The sequence below is a fragment of the Sebastes fasciatus genome, chromosome 10 (assembly GCF_043250625.1).
Source record: "Sebastes fasciatus isolate fSebFas1 chromosome 10, fSebFas1.pri, whole genome shotgun sequence".
Lineage (NCBI taxonomy): Eukaryota > Metazoa > Chordata > Actinopteri > Perciformes > Sebastidae > Sebastes > Sebastes fasciatus.
The window spans coordinates 8,559,831-8,582,666 of record NC_133804.1 but is presented as its reverse complement, the minus strand read 5'-3'; the positions used below and the strand labels follow the sequence as shown (position 1 = coordinate 8,582,666).

The window sequence follows — 22,836 nt, the reverse complement described above, 5'->3', positions numbered from 1 at the left end:
TTCAGAACGTGTTACGGAATTACAATTCCGGAATGTTAAATTCAGAATTTAGAATGTGTTACATTAAAATTCTGGAATGTTCAGTTCAGGTTTTAGAACGTTATACTTTACAATTCCGGTATGATTAGTTCGGATTTAAGAACGTGATACGTTGCAATTCCGGAATGACTAGTTCGGATTTTAGAATGTGTTACCTTACAATTCCGGAATGTTCAGATGGGATTTACAATTCCGGAATGATTAGTTCGGATTTTAAAACGTGTTATGTTACAATTCCGGAATTTTTAGTTCGGATTTCCGAATGTGTTACGGAATTACAATTCCGGAATGTTAAGTTCAGATTTTAGAATGTGTTACATTGAAATTCTGGAATGTTCAGATCAGGTTTTAGAATGTGTTACGTTACAATTCCAGAATGTTAAGTTCAGAGTTTAGAATGTGTTATGTTAAAATTCCAGAATGTTCAGATGGGATTTTAGAACGTGTTACGTTACAATTCCGGAATGTTCAGTTTGGAATTTAGAATGTGTTACGTTACAATTCCGGAATGTTTAGTTCGGATTTCAGAACCTGTTACGGAATTACAATTCCGGAATGTTAAGTTCAGATTTTACAATATGTTTCAATAAAATTCTGGAATGTTCGGTTCAGGTTTTAGAACGTGTTACGTTACAATTCCGGAATGTTTAGTTTGGATTTTAGAACGTGTTACATTACAATTCCGGAATTTTCAGTTTGGAATTTAGAATGTGCTATGTTACAATTCCAGAATGTTTAGTTCAGATTTCGGAACGTGTTACGGATTAACAATTCCGGAATGTTAAATTCAGATTTTAGAATGTGTTACGGAATTATAATTCCGGAATGTTAAATTCAGATTTTAGAACATGTTACTTTACAATTCCGGAATGTTCAGTTTGGATTTTAGAACGTGTCACTTTACAATTCCGGAATGTTTAGTTTGGATTTTAGAATGTGTTATGTTAACATTGCGGAATGTTCAGTTCAGATTTTAGAACGTGTTACGTTAACAGCAACAACAGCTGTCAGTGTGTCAGTGTGCTTACTTGACTATGACTTGCCCCAAACTGCATGTGATTATCATAAAGTGGACATATCTGTAAAGGGGTGACTCCTGGGTACCCATAGCACCCATTTTCATTCATATATCTTGAGATCAGAGGTCAAGGGACCCCTTTGAAAATGGCCATCACCATTCCATTCCGGAATGTTAAGTTCGGATTTCAGAACGTGTTACGGAATTACAATTCCGGAATGTTAACTTCATACTTTAGAATTTGTTACGTTAAAATTCTGGAATGTTCAGTTCAAGTTTTAGAATGTGTTACGTTACAATTCCGGAATGATCAGTTTGGATTTTAGAACGTGTTACATTACAATTCCGGAATATTCAGTTTGGAATTTAGAACGTGTTACATTACAATTCCGGAATGTTCAGTTTGGACTTTAGAACGTGTTACATTACAATTCCGGAATGATTAGTTCAGATTTCAGAAAGTGTTACGGAATTACAATTCTGGAATGTTAAATTCAGATTTTAGAATGTGGTACGGAATTACAATTCCGGAATGTTAAATTCAGATTTTAGAACATGTTACTTTACAATTCCGGAATATTCAGTTTGGATTTTAGAACGTGTTACATTACAATTCCGGAATGTTTAGTTCGGATTACAGAAAGTGTTACGGAATTATAATACTGGAATGTTTAGTTCGGATTTCAGAACGCGTTATGGAATTACAATTCCGAAATGTTAAGTTAATATTTCAGAACGTGTTACGGAATTACAATTCCGGAATGTTCATTTCAGATTTTAGAACATGTTACTTAACAATTCCGGAATGTCCAGTTTGGATTTTAGAACGTGTTACATTACAATTCCGGAATGTTCAGTTTGGAATTTAAAAAGTGTTACATTACAATTCCGGAATGTTCAGTTTAGAATTTAGAACGTGTTACGTTAAAATTCTGGAATGTTCAGTTCAGGTTTTAGAACGTTATACGTTACAATTCCGGAATGATTAGTTCGGATTTAAGAACGTGATACGTTACAATTCCGGAATGACTAGTTCGGATTTTAGAATGTGTTACGTTACAATTCCGGAATGTTCAGATGGGATTTTAGAACGTGTTACGTTACAATTCCGGAATTTTTAGTTCGGATTTCAGAACGTGTTACGGAATTACAATTCCGGAATGTTAAGTTCAGATTTTAGAATGTGTTACATTGAAATTCTGGAATGTTCAGTTCAGGTTTTAGAATGTGTTACGTTACAATTCCGGAATGTTAAGTTCAGATTTTAGAATGTGTTACGTTACAATTCCGGAATGTTCAGGTGGGATTTACAATTCCGGAATGATTAGTTCAGATTTCAGAACGTGTTACGGAATTACAATTCCGGAATGTTTAGTTCGGATTTCAGAACCTGTTACGGAATTACAATTCCGGAATGTTCAGTTCAGATTTTAGAATGTGTTACATTAAAATTCTGGAATGTTCAGTTCAGGTTTTAGAATGTGTTACGTTACAATTCCGGAATGTTCAGTTTGGATTTTAGAACGTGTTACGTTACAGTTCTGTAATGTTTAGTTCGGATTTCAGAACGTGTTACGGAATTACAATTCCGGAATGTTAAATTCAGATTTTAGAACATGTTACTTTACAATTCCGGAATGTTCAGTCTTGATTGTAGAATGAGTTACATTACAATTCCGGAATATTTAGTTCGGATTTTAGAATGTGTTATGTCTACCCATGTTAAGCATTTCGGAGCAGTGGGCTGCTGTGAGGCGCAACCTGGTGTTCAGTGTGTTGCTTGAGAGCACTTCAACATGTGCTCAGGGGATCGAACCTTCAACCTTGTGACTAAAGGACTACCCGCTATAACCCCTGAGCCAGAGCCACAGCCACCCCCTTAACTAGAGGTGGGACCAAGTCATTGTTTTGCAAGTCACAAGTAAGTCTCAAGTCTCTGCACTCAAGACCAAAGTCCCAGACTTTGAGTTTCGAGTCCTAAACAAGTCATAATGTGCTCTTCAACAAATATAAAGCTATTTTAACAACAGAGTAATAATACATAACATTTTAAAAAATCATGAATGCTTTTTAAAATATATATATATATATATATATATTTGTAAAAACAAGTGCGACTGAACTTAATCATACATAAGTAGAATTGATTTGTAACACACTTTTTAAATACAATACTTTTTAATCTTTGGGCTTGGGGTGGAAGGTGTTTTCAAGTCAAAAGGCTCAAGTCCAAGTGAAGTCACGAGTCATTGGTGTTAAAGTCGAGTTGCAAGTCTTTTTTGATTTTGTCAAGTCGAGTCTAAAGTCATCAAATTTGTAACTCAAGTCTGGCTCAAGTCCAAGTCAAGTGACTCAAGTCCTCACCTCTGTATATAACATAAGTAATACATGTAATTAATTACACATTTTCCTGCTATAACATGTCAAAATGTCTGCAATGATAAAGCTCTAATTCTAAACTTTTAAATGACTCCACTCATTTCAAGTGTTTTTACTTGTACACTTAAATTCACTGCACACAGCTGAAGTACTTGGCAACATTTGCCCTACTCTCCTCCTTTTCACTGTAGCTAAAATACCCATTAGTCCCTTAAATCAGATTTGCTTTAATTTGCTGAGTGCAAAGGGCAGCTCACAGAGACAATGAGATATTTTCATCGAGTCACTTTAAGTACTGGGTAGAAGGGAAGTAGACTTTTTTTTATGATTTTATTTTTATATGATTTAAACCTGACATTTATGGAGCCTGAGGCTGATTGAAAATCAGCTGAGCATGGAATTAACTTCCTTTCAGCTCTTTTGTGGGTTTGAGCGATGCTGCCATCTAGTGGGAAAACTGCTTCAAGGACAGTCTTGGAGATTTGTTTTCCCACAAACACAGCACCGTCGGCACTTTAAATAATAATAATTCTATTTTCTATCACTCCCTTTGGAGGTCCGATGAAATAGTCTGTAACCAATGAAGAGCTGGTAGGGATCAAGTGTTTTCTTTAAATTATCGTTTAATCTATCAATTAGTGTCAGCTGCTTAATCAGTCTGTCTATAAAATGTTCAAAGTTGTTTATTTCGTCTGACCAACAGTCAGAGAAGAAATGATTATCCAATCATCACATTTATCTAATAATCTGTTGACTGATGAACCTCTTAGAATGCAACCAAAGCAGTATTAGTACTGATAAAATAATAACACATTCTATGATGAATTGTGTATTATAATTTCCTGAACATAAAATGAGGCTCAACATTCTGTTTAATAACTTCGCTCCAGAACTGCATATTTCGGTAAAAGCCAATTGTGTCATCGTATGATAGATGGAAATCACAATCAGAATGGTTAATAAAGCAGAATAATTGGGGATAAGTGAAATTCCTCTCCTGATAAATGATCTGTTAAAGTTGCTAAATGCGAGATTGGGAGCATTTCTATTGCCTCCGCATTGCTCTCAACATGGCGACAACAGAGCCGGCAGCTATAAGCTAACAGTGAAAACAGTGAAAAAAAAGGCAACGGTGGGGGGAACCGGAGGGTCGGTGCTGTCAGTCAGGACGGCGTTATTAGCTGTAACTGCCATATGAGCGCAGTGCAGAGCAGCGGTTGCGAGCTAGCCAGTGCGCATGCTCACATGCATGAACATGCACTAAAATCATGCGCTGTGGCCCGGCTATGTCAACAAAGCAAGGAGAAGCTCGGAATACAACACACACAGAGGGAGAATGACTTCATTCTCTGCTCAGGTAGACATTACTCCTCTATATCGTTACATAGCAAATAGTTGTTTGATGCTACATTAATGCTCTGGATATCGTATAGAGAACCTTTAAAGGTCAGAGAGAGAGAGGAAGTAATGACGCACAAATCGGCACAATAACAGCAGTTTGCAGCACCAATGATCACTTTATTCAGAGAAAATCTAGCAGGGCCTTTCAATAATGAAGACCTGTTGCTTATAATAATGACATTTTTTATATTATAATAAACTAATATTATTATAGTCTATTTGCTTTTCCTCTTCAGAACATTAATGAAGGCGTCTTTGGGAACTTCCACATTGCCGATGCGCCGCATCTTCTTCTTACCCTCCGCCTGTTTCTTCAGTAGCTTCATCTTCCGTGTTATGTCCCCTCCGTACTACCAAGACAAAAAAAAAAATAGAATTCAGAGTGTTTGTGGTACATATGTAGATTCAGCAACTTTTGAGAGTTAAGAAAAACATTTACTTACACATTTAGCGAGGACATTTTTTCTGAACGCCTTAATTCTGAAAGAGGAAAATATTGCCAAGTCACATTTGGCAACTTAAATCTCATTTCATACACAAATACAATTTATATATACGTATTGTTTTGCATCCCACACGATTCTAACAAAGCCTTTAGCTTACTGTAGCACTGTGTGATGTTGTACTTACGTTTCCCTTGCAATGACCTTACTTCCAATAGCTGCCTGCACGGCGACCTCAAACATCTGCCTTGGTATGGAGTCTTTGAGTCGCTCACACATGGCTTTCCCTGTGCTGTAAGCACTGCCTCTGAAATGAAAACACACCAACAGCTACTGCTCTGCTCTACCAGCAAGGAGTGCAATCCATAAATCTACTGTACTCACCAAATCACCTGAAAATACAGGAGCTGATAATGACTTATACATGCGTTATCCCTGATAAACGCAGGTAGCCCATTCAATATGAAGCTACAGCCAGGAGGTGGTTAACCTAGCTTAGCATAAAGACTAGAAACAGCTAGACTGGCTCTGTCCAAAAACCAAAAATTAAGACACGTAACTCCCCATAAAACCACAACTTTTCCTTTTTATGTTTTTGTTTGTGTTCAAATTATACGAACAACATATAATGTGTAAATCACTGAGCTTTAGAGGTGTTGGTAGGAGTATTTTAGTATAGCTATTTCCTCCTGCTTACAGTCTTTATGTTAAAGCTAGGGTTGGTAGGGTTCTTCAAAAACAATTTTTGTTACATTTGTTGAATTTCTCTTTACATCCTGACAGTAATCAATAAATGTAATGCTCTGATTAAAAAAAAGAAAAATATACTAGGGCTGTCAATCGATTCAAATATTTAATCGTGATTAATCGCATGATTGTCCATAGTTAATCACGAGTAATCGCAAACTAATCGCACATTTATCATCAGTTAAAAATGTCCCTTAGCTGTCAGTGTGTCAGTGTGCTGACTTGACTTTGACTTGCCCCCAAACTGCATGTGATTATCATAAAGTGGGAGATTGTTGGTACCCCAGAACCCATTTTCATTCACATATCTTGAGGTCAGAGGTCAAGGGACCCTTTGAAAATGGCCATGTTTGGAGCGTTATTTAACCTCCTTCATGACATGCTAGTATGATATTCTTTAGGTTTTCTACCTTCGGAGGGAGGCCTGAAGGGACGGACTGTCAGTGTTGCAGAGTTGGTGACTTTCTCTCTTGATTTAGCAACTTTTGGAGCTAGTGCTGCTAGCTACTTAAATTGGAAAAGAGTTGGCAACAGTGGGCTGGGTTTTTCTGTTGGATAATTTTTAAAACCCAGCATACTCTTGCTAGTTTCTCAACATTACCGACCCTAGCTTTAAACTTAGATAATCACCTCCAGCTCCAAACTCAATGCACAGACATGAAAGCGGTATTCATGTTCTCATCTCACTCTCGGAAAGAAAACGAATAGGCATATATTCTAAAATGCCAAACTATTCCTTTAATGTATATAAAGCAAGACACTGAGCGCCAGTCTTTGAGTTTCGCTATACAACTGTGTGTCCTTGTCATACCATAAGGTAAAAGCCTCCATATATTAAACAGATGTAAATGGATTCTCTGCTTGACAGGACATCCTAGCCTCACTCAGGTCCGGTCACGTTCCATATATTTCAGCTTCTCTGTAACGTTCCTCCTGTAAGAGATATTCTGCTCCATGATTGGTGCATTGCCCTTAAAGAATAACGCTCGGCTCTGCTCCAAGACTTAAATGGTGAGAGAGCAGCCATCGTTGGCGAAGCGTAGCGCCCTTCAAACCACCAAAGTCTGAACTGGCTCTGGTAGTAAGTACATTAAATACAGATCTGGTGTGCGTCATCACTTTTCACTTATTGTCCTTGTCACAAATGGAATGAAGTCCTTGTCCGGTGCGTAAAGTCATTGTAATAGATAATGTCAACACTGGCTGCCAAGAGGCCATTTTTTAATGTTATCCTGGGCGTTGAATACATTTCATGCTCCATAGGCTCAGAAGAATTACTACAGTAATGAAGGACCGTATAACCTTGAAATTATGTAAACTCGTAAAAATCTGCCAGCGATGATAATGAAGCTACGGGAGGCTGCTGTGACAACGAAAATAAGAAGATCCTTTCAAGCGGAGTTACACCTCCTGAGACAAGTTAGGAACTAATTACCAAAAATATTTAGTGACAACATCAAAATTCAGCTGATTTCAAAACATACTGTACCTGTGTACAATTGTGATGAGTTCTTCCACAGGTTGCCCATTCAGCAGGATGTTCATCTTTATCAAATCAGCAGGCTGATATCCTGCACTCTCATAGTCAAAGCTATGGAAGATAAAATCAAAGTGATGGTCAGTCAAATGTGATACAGTATTTCATTAAATTCAAAATCATAACAGAAGTTATCTCAAGACGCTTTTCAGATAGAGCAGATCTAGACCGTACTCTATATTTTAGAGACCCAATAACAGATCCCCCATGAGCATGCATTCTTGTGCGGCTCTGGTTAAAGGGCATTAAAGACCTTGAGCCAACATTGTTAAATATAAGACACAAGGAAAGTTGCCGAGGTACGGAAGCCTATAGCTGCCACGCCAGAAAAAGATGAGAAAAGTTTATTGTTATAACAAGATGTTTTTCACATTTTTACAGCAAACAAGACAAGATCTTTTTCTTGTTATAACAATACATGGGCTGCACGATGGTGCAGTGGTTAGCACTGTCGCCTCACGGCAACAGGGCTTGGGACCCTTCTGTGTGGAGTTTGCATGTCCTCCCCGTGTTAGCGTGGGTTTTCTCTGGGTTCTCCTGTTTCCTCTCACAGTCTAAAGACATGCAGATTAGGTTAATTGTTGACTCTAAATTGCCCGTAAGTGTGAATGTGAGTGTGAATGGTTGTCTGTCTCTATGTGTCAGCCCTGTGATAGTCTGGTGACCTGTCCAGGGTGTACCCCGCCTTCACCCAATGTCAGCTGGGATCGGCTCCAGCCCCCCAGTGAGCCTGAATAGGATAAGCGGTTACAGATAATGGATGGATAAATGAATGAATAAACAATATACTATATATATAACATATAAACAAACGTTTCACATTATAATGTGATACTGATCCTTTTCCTTTTATGGTGTGGCAGCAATAGTTTACCGTACAGAGGAGAGGGAGAACTATGGGATTGAAGGGGAAAGATTTCTTGGCTTATGAGTGTTTTATTTACTGGATACATTGACACTTTTTCTGAGAATTTAATATATCCTTTCACAACTGACTAAATACAAGTTTTGAATTGACTTTACAGCTATCAAGATATAATGTAACTTCATTCAATACCCTGGTACTTCAAGAGTGCAAAGACATAACTTTCCACCACCTACCATAAGTGATACAGTAACAGATTGTAAACACAAGCCCTAAATGTATATTAAGTGTTTATGATTGACTGTGTACTATCTGTATTTATATACACAGCACATGCTTAGTTTTACCTGGCATATCCAGAGGACAGCGATTTGAGGAGGTCATAGAAATCCACAACGACTTCATTTAAAGGGAAAAGGTACTTCATCATGACGCGCTGGTCGTCTATGTACACCATGTTCTTCTGGATCCCTCTGCGATTCTTTAACAACACAACAAGATGAGATCAATTTGCATGAATTTAAAATCTCAACAATACAAGAAGGGCTACTTTGTTAACCTAAATTGAGTGAGACTGCTTGGAGACACTTTGCTTATGTGGAAAAGCCCTAAACATGTAAAGAAGCATCAGAACTAGAAACATATTTTCAAACACTTCAAGTATTGTTTTCTCTTTGGCTCCAGACCAAAATTGGAAAGAGTAAGAAAGCGAGGATACAGCCCACTATCTCATGTCAAACTACATTTTCCAACAGGCTTGAGAATCAGGCCGCCTGCTGCCTGCGAGTATTCAGAGACACCATCCCTCTCTGACTTAAAAGAAAAAGGTCTACACTTTAAACAAGATGTTTACAAGGCAGATACACGTGTTATAGGTACATGAAAATTAACCCCATATGGTGCAGAAAGAACACATTCAAATTAAATAGTATAGACAACATTTCATTTCCATTTTCCTCTTACCAAGCAGAGATTCATGATCTTGCCGATGTAATCTGCTGGAGAGAGAATGGTCCCCAGCACCATCGGCTCCAGATACTCTGACACAACTGATCTGTCTGGGAACTGAGCGGGGTTCACAATGGTGATCTCCTCACTGCCGTGATCCTGTAAGGAGAAACAACGACATTTGAACCCCCGAATAAAACTGAACCTCCAAAAGCTTCCATGATTTTAAAGTGATAGTCCATCCAAAAAAAAACAAAAAAAACCTGGCAGGCTTGAAATATGGCTGTAAAAGTTTACTTTTATACCAAATACCTTAGTTCATTTCTTCCATTATTACTGTGAGTAAGTGAGCATGGAGAGGGACATTATATACTTCTAACATAATGTTCTAAACCCTTATACACTTTCACAATTTATTTTAATTCATTTATTCATTCATTAATATTTATTTCTGATTAATGACTACAATTTGGCACACAGTTGCTGCATCTCAAATTAATCTTCAGCTTCCCAGCTTTCAGGTGATGTACACCACTTCTATGTGACATCTACTGTTGACCTGCTATCTCCCCCTAAAGATCCCTGTACCCCCATAAAAAGACAAAAATGAGTCTATTGCGGGTCTCAGAGGGTTAACTTCCAAGTTAAAACTTTCTTTTTGCTGACAGTACAGTACGAGTCCACCTCTACTGTAAGACCTGGAAATATACGAGCAGGAAATGGCTCTTACCTTGATGAGCTTGGGTGAAGAGAGGACAGCTTTGTAGGGCACGGTGGGCGCCGTTACTATAACGGAGGCGTTGTATTCCTGCTCCAGCCTCTGATTGAACACCTCCATATGGAGAAGACCCAAGAAGCCAAGTCTGCCGGGGCACAGGAGGGTTCACTCAAGTTTTATAACTGATAGTCATGCTTTTAATTACAAAGAGCCTGTTTGGAAAGAGTTCAACAGCGAGTACGACTCATTGCTATTCCAGCGCAGTTTCGTACTTCCGAATGATCTAAACCACTGCCTCTAATGGAATCAAATTCAATTTCATCATCGGGACTAATATGACCTGTGATGATAAATAAATTCTCACTTGGCAACATCCAATATGTCCCAAGGAAAGATGTTTATTCCCCTATCAATCATATCGTAGGATGTCCAGTTTGTGTAGAAACTGATGACAGAAAGGAAATCTTGCTACTTCCCTTAAATTTGGTGCCTTTTAAGAAAACGGATAACTTTTCTGCAACAGCAGATTGCTTATTAGAAATTACATGTTTCCGACGGTGAACCGAAGCCCTTATCTATGCTCTCGCCAAAGTCACCAGACACCATTAAAAAAAACAGTAATTTAACTTGTGTTATTGTCTGACTTTGGTTAGTCTGGATTCACCAAAGTCTCACAATAGCATTAACTGATCGAGGCAGCGATAGACCAGCACCTTACGTGTACTGTGAGGTAAAATTACTGTTTTTTTTCCAATGGAGTCTGGTGGCTTTGGCGAGAGCAACGATGGATACAACGGCTTCAGTTCCCCGTCGGAAAGGGCTGTCTTTTCTGCAACAGCAAATTACTCGAAAAAACATCCAAACATTACGACTGGTGAAGTGGGTCAAAACTTTCGTGGTTGCACTGCTCAATGTCCACATTTTTGTTTTCTTTCGCTGTCCCATTATATATAGTGACCCATTCCTCTGTTGTAGTCTTGAAGTAATTTTTCATTCTAATTCAAAGCAGTCGTCCTCACCTCCAGCCTGCTCCCAGGGCCAGACTGCTGTCTCTCTGCACTGTGACACTTGAGTCATTCAGGGTCAGCCTCTCAATGGCACTGCGAAGGCCCGGGTACTCTGACTGGTCCATCGGATACATGCCTGAGGGGCAGAAAACAAAAAGACAGAGTGCACATCATCAGCAAAAAGGACTCTTTGAATTTATTGTGGAATGCACTGAGTGCACTTACTGTACTAGCTAGTGAGACACGACATGACCTGAAGGGTTTTTTACGTTTGACTGCATGTTCCAATAATACTGGAATAAAAATTTAAATAAAAAGAATACAAATTTAAAGGGATAGTTCGGGTGTTTTGAAGTGGGGTTGTATAAGATCAGTGTATTCCCTACAGTAGATGACGGTCAGCACGCCCCCAGTTTGGAGAAGCAGACAGGAGTTACAGCACAGAAGCAAAGCAATGTACTGCTGTGGACGGAGCCGGCAGCAAAACATATTTTAGCCACCTAAAAGAAAGGCAGTTAAGATCAGTTTAAGTGTACGCTATATTCAGAATATTTTCGTCGGTTTACCCTGCCGTGAGACTAGGGCTGCAACTAACGATTACTTTCATTGTGATTAATCTGTTGATTATTTTCTCGATTAATCGATTAGTTGTTTGGTCTATAAAATGGTGAAAAATGTCGATCAGTGTTTCCCAAAGCTCAAGATGACGTCCGCAAATGTCTTGTTTTGTCCACAACTCAAAGATATTCAGTTTACTGTCATAGAGGAGTAAAGAAACCAGAAAATATTCACATTTAAGAAGCTGGAATCAGAAATGTTTTAGTTTTTTATCTTAAAAAAGTACTAAAACCGATTAATCGATTATCAAAATAGTTGGCGATTAATTTAATAGTTGACAACTTATCGATTCATTGTTGCAGCTCTACGTAAGACAGCTATACAGTCTGTTTACAAAGGGGAACCGAAGCCGTTATCTATGCTCTCGCCAAAGCCACCAGACTCCATCGAAAAAAAACAGTAATTTCATCTTGTGTTATTGTGTGACTTTGGTTAGTCTGGATTCACCAAAGTCTCACAATAGCACTAACTGATCGAGGCAGCGGTAGACCAGCAACCCTCGTGTTCTGCGAGGTAAAATTGCAGATTTTTTCAATGGAGTCTGGTGGATTTAGAAGGAGTATAGATGAATACAACGACTCCAGTTCCCCGTCAAAAGGCCTGTCTGACAGCAATGTAAAGCGGTGAAAATATTCTAAATATAGTGTACATTTAAACTGATATAGATTTTTTTAGGTAGGTCTTTCTTTTAGGTGGCTAAATAAGTTTTGCTGCCGGCCCCGTCCACAGCAGTACATTGCTTTGCTTCTGTGCGGTAACTCCTGTCTGTTTCTCCAAAGTGGGGGCGTGCACACCGCGATCTACTGTAGGTAATACACTGACCTCATACAACCCCACTTCAAAACACCCAAACTACCCCTTTAAGACTAGCGTTCTGTTATGTACTGAGTAATTATGGAAATGTATGTGGTGTTTAAAAGAATCAAATCCTCAATTTCAGTTCTTATTCCACATTTTCACAGAGATTTCTATCCGACAGCAGGAAGCAACAGACGAGAAAACTTCTTACCAGCGAAGACCATGGCTTTGGCGGGTTTAAATCCTGGAAGAGCTTCCACCGGCTGCTCCTGGAGGTAGAGTGTGTCACCAATCTGGGCCTCCTTCACGTCCTTCATCCCTGCTATTATGTAGCCCACTTGGCCTGCAAACCTACACGACAGCCGAGGAGAGTTAATGCTTTGTAAACAAGCATCTCAGTGGACAGTTGGATGAATGTTCAACTAATCCCAGTGTTTATCGACTGTGTGGTAAGGAATCAGATTTAAAACAATGTATTATATTACAAATTTTAGGATATTTTTCATGTCTATTGCAATAGACAGAATTTAAATAAACCAACGCTGAATTTTACTGAGAATCTAGCACAGAATATAACTGTCCTCTTTTTTTTTTAATCATTAAATACTTTATAATTGTCAAAGAATAGCAGAAAAACACAGACTAGAGCGAATTTTGTGCGTAAATGAACGTTCCTGACCTTTTTAACTGCCATTTATGCATCACATCATATTATCTTGAATAGGTTAATCAGCCATTTCAAAGTAATAAACGTTTGATAAATCACAACTTTGTTTTACGCATGTGAAACCATATACAGTCCACGTGTTAAATACTTTATAAATGAGACCAAATGAATGCATTTCGGCGGAGTTAACAGGCTCTCGTGTTTTCCTCTCATCAGTAAAACAAACAGAATGTGCGCTAGCCTTTCATATTGGGTTAAATGTTAACCTAACTGTAAGTAGGCTACAATTATCAGAACAATAAGAACATTCAGGCTCCCTCATGTGGCTCAGAGATGAACTGCAGATATAAATGTTAAATAAAAGACTACGAAAGAAATTCTGCTAATATAATTGGCGATCCTAGTAAGTCTTTGGGAATGACTGGACTAGATGACTGTTGGTTTGTTTCATACAGTGTCTTTTGGTCTGAACAACATTCAACATATATATGAATGAGCATCAGACAGTTACTTATATTTACATGGATGCTACAAAAGGCCAACCGATCAGAGGAAATGTTGATAATGCCAATCACAATTTCCTAAAGCGTAAGATCCGGTTATTATCACATAAGTAGGGCTTTCAATCGATTCAAATATTTAATCGTGATTATTTTTTTATCTGTTCAAAATGTACATTAAAGGGAGATTTGTCAAGTATTTAATACTCTTATCAACATGGGAGTGGGCAAATATGCTGCTTTATGCAAATGTATGTATATATTTATTATTGGAAATCAATTTACAACACAAAACAATGACAAATATTGTCCAATATATATTGTCAAATATTGAAAATGACTGCTGACAGTTTTTCCTCGCCAAAATTTAGCATAAGTTTGGAACATTATTTAGCCTCCTTCGCGACAAGCTAGTATGACATGGTATCTTCAAAATAGCTTTAAAACTGAGCCTGCTGTGATCGTAAAATTGCAAATTGCGTTAATGTGTGAAAGAAATCAGTGTTGTTAAAACAAATTTGAGTTGAATTGATTAATTTTCTGTTGATGGACTATGATACCAGCTGTACTGGATGAGGTAACAAGTGGGAGAAATGACACGAGTAGGAGGAAGAAGAATGGCACCTACAGCTTCTGCGTTGGGTGCTCATCTGGCCGGAGGAGACCCAGCTCGTTGACCTCGTAGGTTTTGCCGAGATGCGCCGACACGATCCTGTCCCCTTTTCTGACCCGACCTCCAAACACAGCGATGTTGGCCACCACTCCTCTGTAGTGGTCGAAATTGGAGTCAAACACCAGGGCTTTAAACGGCTCATCAATACTCGCCACGGGCCTGAGAATACGGGAAAAAAGCTTTAGTTTTATGTGTCAAACATGTTTCATGTGAGAAATGAAACCAAATGAAGCTTCTTACGGGGGAATTCTGTCTACAACCGCTTCGAGAACGCTTTCAACATTTGTTCCAAGTTTAGCTGAAATCTGAAAAAGATGAAGTCACAAATTCAGAGAAATTTCTCAGAGAAGCGCTACTGAAAAAGCAGCTTGCAAATTTCCCCACTGTGGGACTAATAAAGGATTATCTTATCTTATCTTAAATGCTCCAACTCACCCTGATGCATTCTTCACACGGAATGTCAAACACCTTTTCAATCTGTGACTCCACTCTCTCTGGATCAGCGTTTTTTAAATCAATCTAAGAGAGAAATGTCAAATTAGAACGGCACGCTGAACAGCAGTCAAGTAGAAAAATAAAGTGATTAAACCAAAACCATGTAGGTCTCAGTGTACCTTGTTGATGATGGGAATGATTGCCAGCTGAGCTTCAAAAGCCAGGTAGAAGTTGGCCACCGTCTGCGCTTGAATACCCTTCACATGACATCACATATATTATCGACTGCATCACACGCAGTATGTACATCATCCACAATAATTCACTGGGAGGACTGAGAGCTACGTATCTGGTTTTGTACCTGATTGGCGTCGACAATCAACAGGACACCTTGGCATGCAGAGATCGATCGAGACACTTCATAACTGAAGTCGACGTGACCCTACAGAGGGAATAAAACTGTTAGACATGATAGTGCAACATAATGTAGGACAATGACAAAAGAATTGTGGACCTGTTTTCATCTCTCCCTCCATGGACAACTGATCTCTGAAATCTGCAACATGCAACTTTTTCACATGATGAAAACAATAAAAACAATAGGACACATTCTACATTATCAATCTATCTTGACTAGGACTGTCAAAGTTAACGCAATAATAACGCGTGAACGCACATTCGCTTTAACGCCACTAATTTCTTTAACACATTAACGCAACTTGCGATTTTGGAGGTTGTAGAGTAGTTGTAGTTTTAAAGCAAGAGTGAAAATACTGGCACCATATGAAACTAGAAAACTTAAGGAATCCATTGGTACCAAAGCACTAGCTTGTTTCGAAGGAGGCTAAATAATGCTATAAACCTTCGCTAAATTTTGGCGAGGAAAAACTGGCACGGCCATTTTCAAAGGGGTCCTTTGACCTCTGACCTCAAGATATGTGAATGAAAATGGGTTCTATGGGTACCCACGAGTCTCCCCTTTACAGACATGCCCACTTTATGATAATCGCATGCAGTTTGGGGCACAAAAAGTTTTTTGCATGCATTGCGAATGTATTATTTTTGCTTATTCCAAAATGGAGTATTTAGATATTTCTGCATACTGGGGTCCCTAAACAGTCTTAGAATTACATAAATTGGGTATGACTAGAAAGCTGAGACTCTTGAGGATTAAATGAGCCCAATTGTATTCATGTGTGATGATGTTAGTCTCCATAGTAGCCATTTCATATAGTGAGATCATTTTTGAAGCTTGACCTCACTGTATAAAATGACCTGTGGTGACCTCTAGGATAATCACAGTCTCATGAAACTTTACAGCCACAAACTAGAGACCTAGAGCATTCAGAGGATGGATGGCTTTCCTTGGTAGATTGACAATGAGGGGGTTTCTGAGCAGTTTCAAGAACAGAAGTGCTCACCATCCAATCACAGAAAAATGCAATGCTTGCAGAAATCTACAAATCACAGCATGGCTTTTTCTATGGTGTTCCTCAAGGTGTTGGTGTCTTAATGTGGTATTTTGGAGGGGTTATTGATCATTTTGATCAATTCTCCAGTGGTTAAAAAAAAATGGTTAGTTTAATTCTGTGTAACAAATGGTATCAACCCAAAAATTACTGCAACAACTTATGAGACAGAATGGAGCATGGGAATGGTCATCATATACTTCTATCAGAATGTTATAAACCTTTATACACTTTCACAATTTATTTTACTTGATTCATTTATTTTGTTTTTATTTCTGATTTATAACTAGAACAACTTGACATACAGTGCTGAGCTGCATCTCAAATTAATCGTCAGGTTCCCAGCTTTCAGATGATGTACACCACTTCTATGTTACATCTACTGTTGACCTGCTATCTCCCCCTAAAGACCCCCTGCCCTCCCTAAAAAAAGACAAAACAGGTTAATGAAAAAGAGTGGTGGAGTGGAAAAGGTTAAAGCCAATATCCATCTATATGTTTTTTGACTGTGTTTTCAGTTGTGGTGGGTTAAATAAAATCTGCCACAGTGCGGAGAAACAATTTATCAACAGATAAAAGATGAGGAAAGGAAGTGATTCTTCTTCCCGACATCACACTCAGCTGAGCGCTTACCGGCGTGTCGATGAGGTTCAGGAGGTACTGCTCTCCCTGGTGGCTGTAGATCAGCGAAGCTGTCTGGGCCTTCACTGTTATCCCTCTCTCTCGCTCCACCTGAAGCTTGTCCAACACCTGTTTGTTCTTCTCCGTCTTCACTATGGCACCTGTTTGTCAATGACAACCATTAATAACACATTATGTTACAATCCAATTACTGTAGATCTTAATACATTACATTTTCACGTTATCATAACCAGTATTTGTTCAAACCTAAACCTAAATGTCTCGTCTTGCATAAACCTGTTTGAGATTGTGAAAATTCTTCAGAAAAAATGTTGATTTCATAAAAACTAAGAAGGGAAAGAGCCGACATGCAGTGTGATGAGGAAAGGAAACATACCTGTCATCTCCAGCAGCCTGTCAGCCAGAGTGCTCTTTCCATGGTCAATATGAGCAATGATGCAAAAATTCCTGATTCTGTCCACAGGGAACTTAGACAGGTCAATAGTATCCTTAAAGGCAAAAGGAGAGAAGGCGGACAGTCATTCAACAACTGCTGAGTGTTGCGATACAGTAACCCATCATATAGAAAAAGCAATTTTAGGAAAGATCAATTATTATGTATATTTCTGAATGGGGCAGAACAGCTCTATGAATTTGAGTTTCTCAGCACTTCTCAACCCTTTAGTTTCGATGCAATGGTGGAAGAAGTATTCAGATCATTCACTGAAGTAAAAGTAGCAATACCACACTGTGAAAATACTCCACTACGAGTAAAAGCCTTGCATTCAAAACCTTACTTAAAGGGACTGTTTGTAACTTCTTACATGGAAGCACCAAAACCGCAAAGTTATATCTAGTGAAGCCCGTCTTGCAAAACAGTGTTGGCCACGGTCAGAGGACACGGGGGAGACTGTAGCTTTGGTCTCCAGGGCCAGAGTCTCTGCTCCTCTGCCTGATTGCCTTCATTCACACACCACGCTCGTTACTCGCTCAGCTCGCTCCACCTCTACACGTTCATGCGCGCACTGAGTTTTGCTCTGAGAATATCTAGTGAATAAACAGTGGACGTTTGTGCAGAAATAACTGCTGCAGCTCCTCCAGACCAACAGAGGTTTCCCGTGTCTTGTGAAGTGACGGAGCTCCGCAGCGAGTTACTTTATCGTCTCCAACCGGGTGCCGGTGTCTTCCCTGTTCCCTCCGGCTGAGGTCGGGAGGCTCAAGCAGGAAAAGCCAACACTAGGATCAGCATTGATTCATGGAGAGACCTTCGTCTGGTCAGCTAACATTACTGCCAAGCAGCTGAAATATAGAGTGATATTGTGCTTTTAGCTGACGTGTGTCGCCTCACTGTTTTGAGTGATGCTCGTTCATGTCTATGTAGAGCGAGCACAAGCGCGATCCCGAAGCTGACTTTCGTTGACTTAACGGCCACAGGTGTCGCTGTTAACAAGCATTTCTGATTCTTACAAACAGTCCCTTTAATCCTTCAGTTTATCAGAAAAAAATAAATTCAAAATCACTAAATTTGGAGATAAAGGCTTTTCACTGGTAAGAACAATTGCAATCTGAAAAGTAACTAGTAACTAAAGCTGTGAGAGAAATGTAGTGGAGTATAAAGTACAATATTTGCCTGTGAGATGTAGTATAAAGCTCATCAAATAGAAATACTCAAGTGAAGACCACCACTGACTCTCAGTCTCCAAACTAAGAGCTTTCAGCCTCCATCTGTATACAAGGGCTGCTTTATGTTTCATCTATAACAATACTGTATTACACAATTATGAAAGGGAAGCAATTCACACTAATGTTTCCCAGTAACGCAGTTACCTTGAATGGACTGTTTTAGTTGTAGTTACCTACCTTGTTGTGTGTTTGTGTGCTGAGCATCCTGAAGCTGCTGGAGAACACAGGTAGTCTTTTCATCCAGATGTGTCTCAACAGTGTGTAGCTCATGTTACAGCTCTGTATTTTCCTTCTGCACACTTTGAACTGTAAAACGCGTCTTATTAAAGGCGTCTCACACCGTCTCACTAGAGAACACCACATGTTGTTGTTAAGCTGTAGTGTAAGTACCTACCAGCATGAAGGGTACATAACTGTCAGCTAGCAGTGGGATACATCTGTGTTGTCATTGATAAGATGTAGGCTGTCGCCACATTGGCGCAGCATTAGCAGACTGTCAGGAGGATAAAGACACACCGTGCTTTAGAGTAAATAAACCTGTAATAACCCCGGTGCATGAGTTCTCAGGGTGCTGACATTTTGGGTGACAGTTCACCCGCAAAGACTTCTGGGAAATGTTGTTGATTTTTTTGGAGCCAGAGATGATGAAAAGAGACAAGAGGAGAACCCACTATAACTTCCGGTTTCTTTTTATGCCGGTCAGAGCAAAGCGAGTAAAATCTTTCATTCCAAATGTATCATTAATAAATGATTATGCCGTTGCTCTTTAATGTATCAAAGGTTATGCTAACGAGCTTTGCTAAGCTAACTGCACTTCTGTCAATCAATTCAATTCAATTAAATTCAATTTGCTTTATTGGCATTACTGTCAGGTGAACAATATTGCCAATGCGTCAATTTAATAATAAATAAAAATAGCAAAATAACAAAATAAAAACATATATATATATATAGATATATACAATTCATTAAGCAAATTACAATATATAAATATTTAAAAAGAACATGCATATAAATGGAAGAAAACAATAAAGAAGTGATTAATAGTTGTTTTGTCAATAAAACAAACAAACAAATAAAAAACAATTAATAACAATATATTGCAATATCAAAGGATAAATGTAAATGTGTGGTTGTCTCTTATGCTGTGACATACACTGACGTATCCTGCAGCTTCTATTGCGATGACACTATCTTCTCCAAGTAGATGTTGTATTTTATTTTGGTCAGAGAGGGAATCAAAATCTTGGAGTTTACATTTAAGTTTTGTAAATCATTTTTTCCTAATTTCTTCATATGTGCTACATTGTAGCAGGAAATGTTGCTCTGTCTCCACCTGTCTCTGTGGACAGAGCTGACAGCCTGTCTTCTCTAGGCAATCATCTCAATCTCTCTCCTCTTTTTAAAAGCTAATATGGCTAGACATTGCAGCAACCTGTGTCTGCTTATAGTGTAGTAGCTTATTAGGAGTCATTAGCCTAAGAGACTACATCCGGAATAATATCATAACGTACAGAAGTTAACATTTGAAACAACACTTGAAAGCATCGAAGGAGGATTACTATCTTGACATGCTACCATCTTTGGAAGTGCTTGGACAGCCGGAAGTCCCGCCCACTCAACCTGCTAGATGAAGGATAAAAATGGATATCAGTTGCTATGCCAACGAAGCTACCTCTTGCACAAGAATAGATTACTGCTTCTCCTCTTTGTGCAGCCAGAGATAATAAGCCTCTATTAGCCCCAGTTTCTGCCCGTCATGTAATCATCTGTTCCTTTCTTTTTCTACATTTGAGATTTTTACACTGAGGATTGCGTTTGAGTCCCAGACCTAAGCATGTGTTTTTCTTAAAGATGACACCGTACAAGGCGTTCCTAAATAATCTCACAGGTCATTCAACACCACCACCTACATACCAATGTCCTGTTTAGAAGACATGCCGGATTCTTCAATAACTCGAGCTTCTTCTGCACAATCGAGGAGATTTTTAATTATTTTGCCCCACTATGTATCTTAAACTAAAGAAAGATGGCAGCCAGAAAAGACTGCTTGTTTATGATGCAAGGCAATATGAATGTGTTATAATGTGAAAATATCAAATAATATCAAATAATAGAACATGATATTAGATAAATGAACCCTAATGATAGAACTTTCAGTTTTTGGTGATTTTTGTGTACAAGACCAGGATCTGTCTCTCTGAGGGATCTGGAGAAGTCTTCCAAACGGCAGAAGGCAGGGGTGACTCTAGGATCAGACCTTTAGGGGGGATCGGCCCCTAATGACAATGTGACATGTGGACAGTCAAGGGCGTAAAAAGTTTTAGAAAAATCTGAAAAGGCATAAATTATGTATTTTTAGTCAGATTTTTCATAGAAAATGTAAAAAATTAAGAAAAAAACACACAATAACATTATAGATGGACTGTTCTTTCCCCTTTTAAATATCTATTTATTTTTTATTTAATACACAGCTCCGTGTAAGAGTAGAATTCATCGATATTTGCCATCTTCCTATGTGAAGCTGTACTTCCTGAATGAGGCATTGTGGGTTTAACGGGTTTCGGTGGGTGTAAATGATCTCCAGGTGAAGATGTATGCAGGAAAAACCTTTTTAGTCGGAAGGTAATTCATCCCTCATTGAGTGCGCGTTCAAAGGAGAATTTTAAGCTACGTTTTGTCTCACCTGTAATTTGCCGAGTAATTGTTTTGTGTCATTCAGCATTTCACATCTTTTTTATTTCTGCATTTCATTTTCATTCACACACCTCGCTATTATGTCTCATAAGTTGTTACAGCAATTTTGGGGTTGCAAAAAACAGCATGGTTTTTGCCCCAAACTGCATGTGATTATCATAAAGTGGGCATGTCTGTAAAGGGGAGACTCGTGGGTACCCATAGAACCCATTTTCATTCACATATCTTGAGGTCAGAGGTCAAGGGACCCCTTTGAAAATGGCCATGTCAGCTTTCTCTTTCTCTTCTCTTAAATTCAGAGCATTATTTAGCCTCCTTCCCGCTAAGCTAGCATAACATGGTTGGTACCAATGGATTCCTTAGGTTTTATAGTACTTTATAGGGGTGCTGAGATGAAATTTAGCCGTGGTTAAGTACCACTAAAAAGAGTCTAAATTCGCCACTGGCAGGAGGTTTCCAAATGTCCTGTGGGGTTGCTTAGCTCCGTAGCTTAGCTCTGTGACTCCAAGTTAATCCTTACCGAGAGGCACAAACTGGGAATAAGCCTCTATTATCTCAAAATGGTTTTACCCAAGAGTCAGTTGTTTATATTTGAACCTTTCAAATCTACAGGAATCAAAATTTTAATTTTTAACTTAAAAAGCTCTTGCCATTGGGCCCTAGAAATGTCATCAAAAAGGTTTAGTAAGTCACTGGTGCTTCTTTACTTGCTTTTTTAAACCTCTATTTCTTAGTTCAACCAGTTCAGTCCTGAACTGATGTGAATACCGCCTACAGCTATTCTTTTACCCGGGAAAAGCACAGATGCAACTAACCTGAATGGAACACAGTCATAAGGTTATAAGGTTATTATTTAGACCTGTGCTTTTCCTGCCATGACATGTCAAAATATCTGCCATAAAAAGGTCTATTAGCTAGTTAGGTTTTGAATGATTGTAGACCTGCCTGGGATTTGAACTCTCATCTGGACGGCTTTTTAGAAATTAAAAATGCAAGCAGTTTACTATATTCTACGTGGAATCCATACAAAACCAATCAGGCTTGACAAACTAGATTTATCATCGGACACAAATCTTCTATAGGCCTTTCTCACGTCAGACTTTTTGACAAGCACAGGTGGAACTAATAATATGAACGATGGCTCTGTTCTATTAAAGGGTTCATTCATAGCTCACCCAAAGAGTAAAGAAGCAAAGAGATGAAATTCTGCCGCCATTTTGAACTGAAAACGCTTATCATATTTATAATATTTTATTGTTCAACACAGTCCATTTCGTTAGAATATGACAATAAAATAGAAATAATTTTGTTTTACTTTTGTACGGCACTTTGTAGGCGGAAGTTTTACAGGCGTCTGGAAGTCGCTTTCAGTCCAAAATGGCGGAAGCGTAGCTTTGCTGCTGGGCGCGGATGTTGCAATGGAACAAACAATTGACTTTCACTTCTTGGCAATATACGTTCTCTGGCTCACCACATTATGCCATGCCAGTGTGTCCCAATAGCAACCTCAACCACATGGATTTGCTTCTATGAGATGACATCTTGAGGTTTTGGCTTTATTAAATTTAATTAC

General features: G+C 38.7%; 1 protein-coding gene across 2 annotated transcripts; it reads right to left on the bottom strand.

Annotated features, from left to right (window-relative positions):
* Window positions 1-4,935: 4,935 nt before the first annotated feature.
* Window positions 4,936-19,104, bottom strand: guf1 (GTP binding elongation factor GUF1). Of its 2 annotated transcripts, XM_074647911.1 has the most exons (18): window positions 18,961-19,104; window positions 18,744-18,872; window positions 17,281-17,392; window positions 16,896-17,044; window positions 15,155-15,235; window positions 14,973-15,050; window positions 14,794-14,877; window positions 14,599-14,663; window positions 14,314-14,517; window positions 12,730-12,869; window positions 11,115-11,238; window positions 10,108-10,240; window positions 9,393-9,536; window positions 8,777-8,910; window positions 7,517-7,618; window positions 5,468-5,587; window positions 5,281-5,317; window positions 4,936-5,187 (listed from the first exon to the last, which is right to left on the bottom strand). In XM_074647911.1, the coding sequence occupies exons 1-18, from the start codon at window positions 18,964-18,966 to the stop codon at window positions 5,053-5,055; spliced, it is 1,977 nt and encodes a 658-aa protein (XP_074504012.1). In that variant the 5' UTR covers window positions 18,967-19,104; the 3' UTR covers window positions 4,936-5,052. The 2 variants fall into 2 exon arrangements, with proteins under 2 accessions (XP_074504012.1, XP_074504010.1); XM_074647909.1 differs by having other exon boundaries at window positions 18,744-19,077.
* Between the last annotated feature and the right edge of the window lie 3,732 nt (window positions 19,105-22,836).